The sequence below is a fragment of the Poecilia reticulata genome, chromosome 15 (genome assembly GCF_904066995.2).
Source record: "Poecilia reticulata chromosome 15, P_reticulata-male-v2, whole genome shotgun sequence".
In the NCBI taxonomy this organism is placed as follows: Eukaryota; Metazoa; Chordata; class Actinopteri; order Cyprinodontiformes; family Poeciliidae; genus Poecilia; species Poecilia reticulata.
This window is the reverse complement of record NC_088844.1, coordinates 15,703,487-15,717,438: the sequence shown is the minus strand read 5'-3', so window position 1 is coordinate 15,717,438 and position 13,952 is coordinate 15,703,487. Positions and strand designations below refer to the sequence as shown.

The window sequence follows — 13,952 nt, the reverse complement described above, 5'->3', positions numbered from 1 at the left end:
AGTGTGGCAGGAAAATATGATATATTTTTTTCAAAAATAAGTTAAAAAATATTAAGGTAAAGTTACTGTGGAAAATAATATTTTCCATCTAAAGACAGATAGTTCAATACTAATCTATTCTCTGGGGTTTTTAATAACATTTGATAGCTGAGGTTTTTATGTTTGTAAAGAATGACAAAATTCAGTATATTCTCAGCAATTGTTTAAATCCTTAAATTATCATATGCATTGCGCAGTTTTTATGTTTTTTTAAATAGTGTTTTTTTATTAGTCAAAGCACTCAACAATGTAATTGAATTGCTTAAATTATATGCTAATGTATCAAGCTACAAGCTAACATCTTTCAGCAAAATACAATTTAATAAATACCTAGAAGTAGATATGTTTTATAGTAATAACAAGTAAAGAACATTTTTTTTTTACTTTGTTACAACTTTATGCAGACGACATATTGGTCTTTATTTTGTTTTGAAACCCCCCCCCAAAAAACAACAACACTAATTATGCATTTCATAGTTGTACCCTACATTGTAACTGTGGTCTTTAGGAACATGAGAACTGCTTTAGTTCGTGGCCATATTCTAACTTAACATTAATTCTTTAATTAATACATACATTTTTTACGTTTTAAAATCATTGAGGTAAGAACTCAGCTGCAAACTGAGCTTAGCGTGCAAACTAGTTGAATCAAGTGTGAAAGTGTTAAACTACAAGACAGATAAATAAAAATAAGAACAGAGAAAGTCCTATAAATAACCCCCCCATCCTCCCCCCAAAAAAAACTGAGTGTTTTTTTGTTGTTTTTTTTATACCTCGTTACAACTATTGGCACATCGGTGTTGGTGGTCTGTTTTGCAAACAAACAAACAAACAAACATCTCTTTAAAATGTGAAAGTGTCATATGATTGTCTCTGCATGTTTTAAATCCTGATGGCGCTCTTAATAAGAAAGAGTTGTACCGTCCTTGTACGGCTTGTGTCACAATGTCGTTGGCTAGTGCTCCTTGTGTGACTGAAGTCAGCAGTTGCCCTTTCAGGAAGAAAAAGGTCCCCATTACTGCAGGGCTGTAGAGATAATGTAGTGTGACACGCGTTATGTACACCTGGTCCCCCGTAAGATGAGCCTCAGGGACGCGGGTGCCATAAGAGCTATTAATCTGTCCTTGTCATGTGTTATTGCAAATTAAAAGTAGCATGTTACACTGGACAGCTCACGCAAGAGACGGAAAAAAAAATTGTTTTGTGAGAAAAGGAGGGATAAGGTAGGTCCTGGCAGACTCAATAATAACGGAGCAGGGATTAGTTTTAGGATTTGTGGATGCGTATGACTCCCACCTTTTGCCTGGAAATGTGTTTGTGTGAGAGTTTGTGGCTTCAGATGCTCTTCGCATCTACAACACAGTGACATTTAAAAAGAATTTGCAATTCTGCAGAGAAAAGCTATTAATTCACAAATTAACCCCCCCCCCACCCCCTCTCTCTCTTACACCCCAGTCCCCTCCCTCTATCTTGGATGTGCAAGCTATTGAAAAGACAAAAGAAATAGCCTTAAGGGGGGAAAAGAGAGTCTCTGCCCTATCTATGGAGAGATTGGTTTGCATGTCTGCAAGCAGTGATACCAATTATGCCAGGGCTTGGAGTATGCGTCTCAATGCACATCCTTCCTTTGCACCCTCCCCTCCCTTCCACCATCATCGCCACCACCCAGCTCTGAATCTATCCATAGCCAGATTTATTTGTGTATCTCATTACGGGGAATGGAATGATGTTCCTGCCAAATGCATTAATAGTAAAGTAGAGGAAATTAGCCTGTTGTACAGCATGTTCTCCCTCAGTCATTTAAACCTATAGCTTGTAGCGGAAGCCAAGAAAAGTCAGAGAGGATTGGGTGACAATTGCTGAGTGTAAAAAATAAATAAATAAATAAATAAAATAAATAAAATAAATAAATAAATTAAAGTTTCTCCCATTCAGTTAGACTTTCAGGATTTAGTGCCAGCCCATTTCAGACTCAAAGTTTCATTTAATTTTTTTTCAAGGAAATGGATATAGTCAGAGCCGGCCTAGAGTATAAGCAAACTTTGAGATTTAACAGGGCCCCCACTAACCTTGGCACCCAAAGCAGACTTGAATTAAAAAAAGGACAGATTTGTAACTGTATACATACAATGGAAAAACTTAAAAAATGTAACGCTAATTATTCATTTAATTTTGTTTCTATTTCTAAGTAAATCAGTGACAAAAAATAGATTTTTCTAGAAATGCACCAGTATTACACTCAGATTTTGTTGATCAGCTATGATCAGTAAACAACATAGCAAACACTGAAATATCTGATTTTTCGGTATTTGGTAATAAGAGCTCCCAACACTTTCATCTGAAGTTGAATTTAAAAAACAAAGACTCAGGTCATTAATATGGATAGTCTCATATAATTCTTCTTTTTTTTTGTCAAATATGAAACAATTACCTCTATCAAAGAATATAAAGCACATATTTCCTCTCTATTCTTTATAGTTCTTTAAAAGAAAACCAAATTTGGTCAAAATTTTAATCTGCAAGTTTCAGGAATAAACAACGCTGGTACATCTCTATGTTTTTCCCCATGGCTAAAAATATTCATCTACCTCCCCTGACGCTTGAACACTTACAATGGGCTTCAGATTAAATTCTGATTAGTGACCCATACAGCAACAGCTTAATGTAAATTTAGTGCTCTCCTGGTCGCCTGACCTCAGCACTGTTTGCAGTCAGGTTGATGTGACCCAACGGCGCGCTTTCTTCTCATGGCTGGACGGAGCCCAGCGGAGCTCCTGGGAGGACAGGCAGCAGGGAGCTACAGTGATAAATTATATTGAGAAAGCAAAGGTCATAACTTGTGATTGTAGCGTGGGTGTGGGATGAGTGCAGCAGGGGAGCTGATGAGTGTGTGAGAGCTGAGAAAGAAATATAGCCTGTTCATTTATGACAAAAGAATGATCACGGTCAGCTACCTGAATCATATCAACATCGCTCAAAACCTTGAAGAAAAAAAAAAAATACAATTTAGATTTGTCCACATTTATGTTTGGCTTTTTCTGACGTTCTTTTTTTTTTTTCGGAGTGAATCTTTTAACACGTGTGACCCATTTGTGGAGTTTAAATCAGTTAGTGTACGGATTTGAACCTGGGCCTACACTGGTTGACTAGTCAAGCCTCTCCATGACAATGAGTCAATAGAGGATCACTTTAAAAAATAAATGCATCCAGACTGAGACGGAAAAAAAATGGAATCATGAGCGCCATAATGGCCGTGATAGCGTGCGCGCGTGTGTGAGTGTGTAAAAGAGGGAGAGAAAGAGAAAAGCGCAGGTTTGAGAGGGGGCCACAGAGCGTAACATAGAGACAAGAAGCTGTTAGGGCCCTGACAGTAGACGAGGCACAAAAGAGGTCCACACTGCTTTCCTCCCCTCCTCCTTTCTTCAACATTTCATTTCTTCTCCCATTGTCCCTTCTTCTTCATCTGTCCTTAAACGGCACGGCTGCTCTGGACCACATGTATCGCTGTAAACAACACACAATGAGATCAGTTTGAAAAATACAATATAATAAAGTGGGGACTCACTCGGTGGAGAGGAATCATGTCAGAGAAAAGTCAATTATGGGTAGCAATGCTGAGAATTAATGGAGCGACGCGTTGCTGCGCACAAGAAGGGGAGAAAAAGGCACGGGAAAAGTAGAGGATTCATTAATTGCATTTCCAGAAATACACACCCATGCAGGATGGCAATGCTAAACGACAGGCTGGTACGGAGGAGGGAGATGAAAGCAAAAGAGGACGAAAACACAGAATTGGAGATGAAAAACGAGTCATATTACCAAGCCAGGGGTGCAAAATTGGCCTTGTTAGCGAACCATTCTCACTTTAATTCAATCTTGGATTAAGATTTCGGGAAAAACAAATTAACTGAACTCAAAAACATATTTGTGTACTTACAAGTGCGTTCTCTATTCCTTTGATAGCAATTTACATTTTAGCAATGAGGACACTTGGACAAAAGGATCCAGAAACCAAGTTCAGCTTAAGGGATAGTTCAGGACCTTTTGCAATTAATTAAAACTTTTTATAGTAACACATACTTTAACAAGAACAGATGATTAGATCCATGAAATAATAGTTATTCTGAGGACTTGACTTCAGCTGAAATTATTTAAACAGTAAGCTTCAGATTCAATTGGATGAAAAAGACTTTGCAACATATTGGCACCCAGCTTCGCTCTTCAGTTCATTTTAGCCAGAAAGTACTCAGTTAAAGTATTTATGGTTCAAACAGCTTTCAAAACCGCAGTTACCTTGCAGGCCAATATCAGCACAAAAAACAAATGCTGACTGAAGGTAATATTGAAGATGTCACTAGCTGCTAGCTTTGTTACTAGAAGTAGAAAAAAAAACAAAAGCAAATGATGGAAATTTTAATTGTGTTTTTTTCTTACTGGAGTTTTTGAAGTGAAGCTTTGCTAAAAGATTAGTTGGTTAATGTCTTACCTGCAGTAGATAACTCTATTTATGTCTGAATTTATTTCAAAACCAGATTAGCTGGTCCAACAGGGTGAAGCTAATGGTTAGTCCAAGAGGTGCCAATACCAAAAGGGACTTTTTACATCATATAATAAGTCTAAAGTGGAAAACAAATGTCACTGTGGTTCACGCAAACACGATTTTTGACAAATACTTTATTGTTTGTCCAAGACGGGACAGAATCTTACCTTTGACAGGGTTTAATTTAAAAAGACATATGTTCAAAGACAAATCAAAATAAAAAATAAGTACAATGTAACCCACATATGTACGAGGAAACTTTAAACCACTCTCATGTTTCGAATGGAGACCTGCTCCTGCCTTCAAATCCCATGTAAAAATCTGAGACTTTTTTTTTCATAGGATTTGAAGGCAGGAGGAAGTGCGCTATCAGTGATTCACCTCTGGGAAACAGATACTGAGATCAAAACGTGTGAATTGTTCCCGGGTCTTATTAAAGAGAACAGTATGACAATGCTGCGCGCATGCTTCCGTTTATTTCAAACTCTCTTAGCCATCTTCAAAAGATAAAGTCTAAATAAAATGTTATCAACGCCTCCTCAGTCCTTGCAGTGAGAGCAAATATCAAGTCGACATCGCTGTGCCTGCTGACTGTCAGTACATTGGTTGGTGGTGCTAAATCGAATTAATAAAGCTCTTAAACACGCCACAACATAACAGGATCTTAACAGCCATGGCAGAGTTGCTGCCTCTCTGCTTCCCTCCTCCCCCAACCATCACCACCCCACCCAGCTCTCTCCTTTCCGCTTCAGAGGTTTCATAAATATAGCTAGCTTACAGGGAAGGAGTGTTCACCCTCTGGGTATACCGGTTTGTTTGTGCTTGCTCTTTTTTTCTTTTTTTTTTTTTTTTTTCCTTAGCTCAACAGCATTTTAAAAATCATCAACAAATGATCCACAATTTGTGATAGCATCATTTTACCTATCAGCGCAGGACCAATACGCGAAGGGCTGGCTCGCAGCCTCTGATCTGGGAAAACCCCACATGTCATTGATTTATGGAGCGTGCCGGGCCGTGTGTAGGAATTCATTTGCCTTTCAAACAAGCCTCCTCCTCTAGTCTTCTCCGAGTTATCTTATCTCAGGAACAGGAGAGATGAAAGAAGGACATTTAGTACCACTGTGCTACACCAAGTCCGTTTTGTACTTGCAACTGTTATCATATGAGCAGTGTGTGTTTAAGTTTTCTTGTGATGCTTTTTTTGACTTGTTGGCGCATCATCCACGCCACCTTATATATATATATATATATATATATATATATATATATATATATATATATATATATATATATATATATCTTCATGAATGCCTTGACATTCTTATCAAGAAACAAGTTGACACGAAGGTCAGAAAGCATCACTTTAAGCTGATCAAAGAAACCGTGTTCCGGATCTAAAACGTGTGAGCGTCACTGTGGGAGATTCTTGTTTTTATCTTCTCACACGGCGGTGTTAAAACAAAGGGATGCAGTCAGCTGGTGCTTTGGGAGTGATAAGAGAATACCTGCTGAGACACCCGAAGGGGTTGAAGAAACACTAGAAGAAAATGAAACAAGCCAACCAATGAGACAGACACACACACACACACACACACACCTACACACCCACACACACACACACGCACACACACGCACACACGCAGACGCAATCTGACAGGCAGACTTCACACTCCACTTGACACACTGACTGTCAAAAGATGGGTCTGATTTATTTCACCTATCTCATAATATATGTACAACAGAAATCTTTTAATGACCGATTTTAGAAGCGTTAAAACTAGGGTTTGAAAATAAAACGACAAATCTTTACGTTATTTATATTTGCTTAAGTTTTAAATATCCACCCATCCATTCATCTATCCATCCATTTTCTTTACACCCTGGTCCCTAGTGGGGTCGGGAGGGGTGCTGGTGCCCATATCCAGGGATAAATTTCAGGCGAGAGGCGGGGTACACCCTGGACAGGTCGCCAGTCCATCACAGGGCAACAGAGACAGACAGGACACAACCATGTACATGCACACACATTGACACCTAGGAAGAATTTAGAGAGACCAATTAACCTGACAGTCATGTTTTTGGACTGTGGGAGGAAGCCGGAGTACCCAGAGAAAACCCACGCATACACAGGGAGAACATGCAAACTCCATGCAGAAAGACCCAGCCGGGAATCGAACCCAGGACCTTCTTACTGCGCCACTGTGCAGCCAAGTTTTAAATAGTGTAAGAAAAAATAAGATTTGTTCAAAAGGCTTGAAGAAAATTGCTGCTTATGTATTGAATGATAAACATTGCCTATTGATTACGGTTGACTCATACCAGTAAATACAGAGTTAATATTTCACAATATTTGAAGTGAACTTCCATTAAAAGACCTTTGCTGCAGAACTCTATTTGCATCTTGATTTAGTATGAATCTATCTTAGTTGGTTCTTATGTCTGAAGCTAGAGATTTTCACTTCAACCACCCTAAAAAGCTAAAAAGGTATAAATCTGTTATGGCTATTTATTCAGGCACATTTTTTGAATTTTAAACCAAAGACACATGATATTTACAGATAAGCTAATGATTGCCTCGGTGGGAAGTGAAAGTAGGGGATTGATTTTCCTTTGTGAAAAACATGTAAATCTTTTCTGGACACAGTGTAAAAAGCAAAAATAGTAGTTTTGGGGAATACTAGATTATTGATTGTTTACACTACCTCGCTATTAGATCAACAAACATTTGACGTGTTTTGGTTTTACAGGACGGTGATTAGTGGTGAGCCGTTTTAGCATCTTCTGTGTAACTAATCAGCTAATTCTCCCTAAATATCAGCCCGATAGATAATGACAAAGGTAGAAGATTCATAAAATAACATTTGTGAGTGTCTTCATTTTGTATAAATTACATGGTTTCAGACACGGTAGCTTATTGCTAGCTCAAGAGGTGCCAACACCTTGGACCTCTGCTGTCTTAAAACAACTTTAGTCTCAAAAATGTTTTGGCAATTTATGCTACAGAGAAGCCAGTGATTATTTAAAAAGCAACAGAAGGTGAGAGCCTATGAACCTCAAATTATCTTTCTAAGTGAAATGTGCAAAGAAAATATATTAGCTTATGGTACAACATATTGAGGAGAGCATTTCCACTAGCAGCTGAACTCTCACTGGGCAGGTGAGGTTAAACCCAAACTCTAACACACTAGTATGTCTCAGCCTTGTCATAATCAGTGATGTATTTCTTTCTCCCAATCTGTGTTGTGTATTGCCAGTAGCTCCACTCTAGGCACACTGTACCATTGTCCTATGGACCTATAACAGAGCGGGGACCATGATCGGTGCAGTGCGGGTCAGTTGAATAGACTGCTTTTACAATGGAAACAGACAAAGCAGCCTACCGAACAGCACCGACCTGTGCCATACCCGTCAGTGGAAACAAGGCAAAACGGTATCCAGAAAGAAGTTCTTAGTAGGAAAAAGTCAGCCAGTGCAAAAATCAATCACTTCACTTGATCCAAAAAAATTTTTTTTTATGGATCAGAGATGGTATACATGTTTTGTCTTTTGGCACTTATCACACTCAGGAAGATCACTTTTGACACACCCCCAACCTCCTTTTTCTCATAAAAAAAAACAAAAGGCTTTCCTGTCAATGATTTTGACACTTTAAGAATTGTAGAGTTTTACATTGGAGCTTGTTTAAGCCCATTGGTCTTGATCCATCTTGGACTCTCTCTCTATTTCCACCTTATTTAAATGTGTTCTAAGTAAAGATCTATAAGAGCTATCTACTGCAGGTAAGATATTAACCGCTAATGACCTTCTCAGAAGAAGTCTGAACTACGTCATTACTCTCTCCGTTTCCCTCCGTGCCAGAGACGACTTGCTTAGTTTCATTTAGCAACACCACCGCGCTCCTTCTCGCAGAGCTGTTGGGAAAATGGAAAAGAGCTAAAATATGTTGTTAATTCATGGTTGGAAAAACACGCATTGTGGGAAAAATGCTATTCCTCTATCAATGTTACCCAAGGATAAAGTCAAAGTACTGCATTTTAGCCGCAGCCCTCTGATCTACACTCCACTCATTCCCAATTGCCGTCCTCTATTCCATTCTCTCAATGGATCTATTTCTCGGAGCGAATCGGGTTCATCCTCTGGCCTCAGCCATTGAAAAAAGGTCAAGCAGCCGAGCAGAATGGCAATAACGCCCCTGAAATGGTACCATCAGTGGAACATGATTGATCAATTGAATTCCATAGCACAGAAAAATGTGGGATTAAGTAGAGTATTATACGCACAATGAGTTGAGGCATGATGTTCATTCCAAGTTCATTTCGCCTCCCTCCTCTGCGAGCGGATCAGGCAATCAATAGCGGCCTTGCATATCATATATCACCGCTGCCTCGCCCAGGAGAGAACATAATCTGCTGCAAATTTAGAATGACAGATTTGTACGGGAGCTGAAGCCCTCATCCGCTGTTGGTGGCGCAGTGTTAGAAGGAAAGGGAGGGTGGTGGGAGGCAGCCAGGAGAGTGCAGGTTCCTGGAATACTGGGCTGGAGGTTTTAGCTTAAGAGTTTTTTTTCTTCTTCGTCTTCGTTCAGAGCTCAGGACAAGATGAGTGAGCAGAGGGAGAAGTGCAGCAGTGGCGGCAGGCTCCCTGCCTGGGTTGATAAGGTCAGAGATCAGAGGAACCTGGAAAGCATAGGCTCATTTGTTTATATAGTGTGTGACCAAGTGAGGAAATGCATACGCTTGCCCTCGACGCCCCCATCCTCGTTCGGTGCCTGAATGTTGCATCCTCGCTCTGTACTGCTTTCCAAAAGACAGGCAATATGTGGGGGGATGGAAAGAGAGAAGAGGTGTGGGTAATATGTTCAGGAGGAAATAGTTCAGTTAAATAATGGCTCTCTATTTCCCAGTGGCAGAATGAGAGGCTCTGTATGTAATCGGCGGTCCTACTTTTCTCTCCTGAAACGCGCTCTCCCTTACAAGTATATATTTGCACTGAAGGTAATCCATCAATTACCACAGACCTATCAGATGATGACCGTGCTTATGGTGGGGTTGTGGGGCGCTGGTGGCGGGGCGCGGGGGGGGGATGCAGCTTGAGCGGGTGTTTGTGTTTGTAGAGCCAGAGAAAGTAACTGAAAAACAAAGAGGAAGTTGACAGTTTTTCCAGCCGCCCCTCTCAGTCTAGAGAAGCTAAGAAAATTTAGACCAATCTGAGCTTTTTAACTTTGCATTTTGCAGCTTTGACCTGCTCAAGTCTCCCTTTGTTGAATCAGATTTCTCTGTAAGAACTATGATGTACAAAGATATTAAAACAGCACTGAATGTTTCTTTAGCCCCTGTGTCAGTTGAGGCAACATCATCCCGCTGTGTTAGTCACAGTAAAACCCTGTTTTATGGTTAATAATAAAAAACAAGAATACAGAGTTAATATCTTAATATGTCTTTACCATGTTTCATTGTAGAGTAGCAGGATTAGCATGTCTAACATCACAGAAACGGACGTCTCTCACATTTATTCTAGAAAACCAAAGTCCTCACATAAACTATGAGATTTACAAAAAAGGCTACCAGCATTCCTCACCACCTCTCACAACCGGAATGATCCAAAGAGTTCATTCATGTGTCAACATGACCTGGAAAATATGTCCATTTTAAACAGCTTTTCTGGAATTGCTGTGCCTCCTCTGACTTTAGTTTAAACACCTTTATGTGGAGCATCATGTGGGGTAGAGCAGGTGCACCAAACGCACCCAGTACAGTCGTCATCACAGTTATCCCCCGGTTTGATTTCCACTCCTCGGCAAGACTTCCCCTCTCACTACTAATAAATAAAGCTAATTAGCGCCACAAAAAAATCACATGCCTCAACGGTACGTGAAATGATCTATTCAGGGTGTTACCCACCTTGCACCAGTGATGTCTGGAGATAAACGTCAGCCCTCTCCACAGCAGTGGGTATACAAATGGAGGCCTTGATGGATAGCTAACCTGGATTTCCTCACTTACTGACAGTGTTCACAGTGAAGAGTGTTGTTATCAGCAGGACATAGTGAACATGGTGGGTTCACTAATTGGAAATATATTGGATTTTCAAGTTTCTGACTAATCCGTCCCCAACTGATTTCTATATGCCGCTACAAAAGAAATGGTTTATTTAAAGTAATCCCATGTGGATAAACTGGTAATGTTCCCTGTCGGTCCATTTCCTCCCCCTCTTCTTCCTGTAGATGGCTCAGATGGCTCAGGCCCTGGCAGTGACTCTCAGGGCAGCGTGGAGAGTTTAAGGAAACATCTGCGAGCGGACGCCTTCACCCAGCAACAGCTGGAAGCCCTGGATCGCGTGTTCGAACGGCCTTCTTACCCTGATGTCTTCCCCACTTCAGAACACATCAAACCAGAGCAGGTTGGTCACTTTCTGCAAAGTGAATGTTTTCATTTTTGATTATTTGAGGATGGTATTTGAGCTGTCAAACAGGACAAAATCCAAAGCAGGTTCTTTACTTTCCGATGCACGACGTTCTCTTCGTTTGCCAAATCGAAGAGAACGTCCAGGAAGACCAAAGATTAGAGGTGTGAAAAAATATATGACATAGGCTATAAAATGTTTTTGCGAATATTTAAAGCTTCCAGCTTTCATGAAATTTTAAGAAAGTTGGAGATGCCATAGACGACGCCAGACTCATTATTGAATTTTCTCCTGTTCTACGTAACAGAGAGCAACAGAAAACTTCCTCTCCCCCACCTGTTGCTGCGATCCACTAGTCAGCTGCGTAAAAGGAAGCAGCCACACAATTACAATATTTAAAACAAAGACAAGTTTGTTTTATTTGGAAATTCTTTTAAAACCGAAAGAACTAGTCCATCATCATAAGGAGTGAAACTGCTGCTGAGCTATAAACCATGCATCTGTTCAACCACAGGCTTTACCAGAGAATATAGCCTGCCTAATTCTCCAGCTAAAATCAGCTAACTTTCTGTGCAATAAACACATGAAAACTGCAGATAAATGTTGCTTATTTTATGTTTTGCTGGCTTATTTCACTATCTTTCAAATTAGAAAAGTTATTGTGGGCACAGTATGCATACCTACCCCTTTAACATTTTAAATTAAAGCAATGAGCTCATGTTACGCATTTGTTTTCAAACTGCAACCCCATTACACCGTAGTATTTTTTACGTATGATTGTCATTCAGTCTTAAACCTCTGGAGAATATCTGACAAAGACTTGAATTTTTTTTCATAAATGCTTGAACCAACGGCAGCTGGGACTTTGAACTGTGAGAGATGGCCTGGATATCCACCACCGGTTATTCAGAAAAGGCTTAAACATTGGGTCATAGTCATTAGACTGTGGCCAATTGGTTCCCAGATTCCACTGTGGCAAATCCATTCCAACAACTGGCCTAGCTCTGAGTTTTACATTTAATTAGGTTTTCAGTCTACAGTCTTTCATCTTATTCTTTTTATTTCCCCTCTACAAAAATCTGCAGATGTCAAAATTGACACTAAAACCTTTAAGATGCACTTTTTCTGAGGCTTTACCTGCTTTCAAGCCAAGTCATGTTGTGTTAGCCACTTCTGATTTATCTGGTTTAAGTTTCTCCACATATTACACCAACACTTTCTGCTCTAAACGTATTCGTTTTTGGTCAAAATGTGTGGGAACTATTATTCTTTGTTGGTTGAAAAGTGACATTACCTTCTACTGCAAACTGGTGCCTAAAAGTAGCCTTGAAACCTACAACCTATTACAGAGGATAAGCTTTATTTACATTCATTAGACTGTTAAACAACACGCGACTATTAATTTTTCCATTGGAACTCTATCTGGGTGCCCACACAGCCTTAGCTGCGCCTTAATTGAGTTCATTTTCATCTCTGTGCGATCGTGGGGAATTACAGCGGCGATAAATCAGAGGGACAGCCCCTCAGCCTGCTTTACAGCCTCTAATGCAGCTAATTACCAAAGTGATTTCTACGGCAAGATCAATACCAAAACGAATTGGAAATGACTTGCAATCACAAAGAGTGGAGGAGAAGGTATTAAAAAGGCGAGAGGGGGGCTGAGGGAGGGGGGTGAAAAACGGCGTCAGAATGGTCCAGAAAAATCAGTTTTAATTTAATGTAATATTAATCAGCCTGTTTTCCACTCTTTCCGTGCACCTCCTTTTTTCTGCCTGTTTCCAACACCCCCTCCTTTTCTTAAACTGGTGAAAAGGTGGGATATTAGGCTATTAGGGGCTTGTCTGGTGTCTGCGTCAGGGCATTAAAAAGCCATTTTGAAGAGGCCAGGCTGAATAGGCCTCATCCCTCCCACACTTCTGGCAGCCATGTGGTCAGGTCATTCAGGCCCCTCTGCGCTCGCCACTCGCCCTCCGCCCAGCCCCTGCTCAGCCCCTACCCACATCCCATCTGCATGACAAAATGGCTCTTGTGCGGCTGAGGCCCAACGGGACAGAGAGGAACATCCAGCCTAGTGCCAGGGAACAGTTGTAAGCAGACAATTAGAGTTTATCTGGGATAGAGGCAGACAAGACTGGGGTCACCAGCTTGCTCCTCTGGGACCCCGTATGCCCCCACCGAGCCCCAAACCCAACCCTTTTGAGACAAACAGATGCACACACACACACTCTGACATAAACACTTGCAGACTCTTATCCTTTCATAGAAGAACTGGGTCAGGAAATGTCATCTCATTAACAAATAGGATTCATCGCAACCACAAACAGAGTCTTCACCAGAGATTAAGGTGTACAAAACAAGAGATTATATGCTCACACCCGGGTGTCTATCATGGCACTGAGACGTAATGAGATTTGTGAAATGCAAAAGATGGATTTTGTGGCGGCTGAGATAAAATGCTTCCAGTAGAAAGCAAATAAAAGGCATACAAAAAAAAAACATAAAACCTAAAATGAAAAATGTAAAATCCGCTTTTCATGCGTTTTCCCTGAAAGTAAAGCACAAAGGCTGAATTTGAGGTTGTACACCCCCATATTTTTTTTCTTTTTTCTTTTTTTTTTTTTTTAGAAAAAATAAAAAAAAAAAAAAAAACACCACATGTCTCTCCTGTAACAAAGCCCTGAATGTCTCCTCCCTTGACTGGTCACAGGGATGACTGCAGTGGAGCACAAAGAGCCAGCTGACACCCCGTCCTTTCACTCCTCTTCCAATCCTTCTCTCATCCCTCTCTCCCTCTCTGCCATCTTCTCAGACAAGCCCTAATGCATGCATACATCATCACAGGTCTCGGTGAAGCAAGGGGAGCAGGGGCAGGGCCGATGTTCATGGAATTTGCAGGAAATATCCTGTGTGAGAGAATCCAAGCTACAACAGGAGGTGTCACTCAATCATATTCTCTGTAATGTCACCTAAA

The 13,952-nt window shown here is 40.5% G+C and overlaps 1 protein-coding gene across 14 annotated transcripts in view; it reads left to right on the top strand.

Annotated features, from left to right (window-relative positions):
- pax2a (paired box 2a) overlaps positions 1 to 13,952 on the top strand; it is a 33,887-nt gene that overhangs the window by 7,674 nt on the left and 12,261 nt on the right. For all 14 annotated transcript variants that reach the window (XM_008429526.3, XM_008429515.3, XM_008429519.3 and 11 more), the window contains one exon: positions 10,803 to 10,978. In XM_008429526.3, coding sequence (XP_008427748.1) covers positions 10,803 to 10,978 — 176 coding nt within the window. The remainder of the gene's footprint in view (positions 1 to 10,802; positions 10,979 to 13,952) is intronic.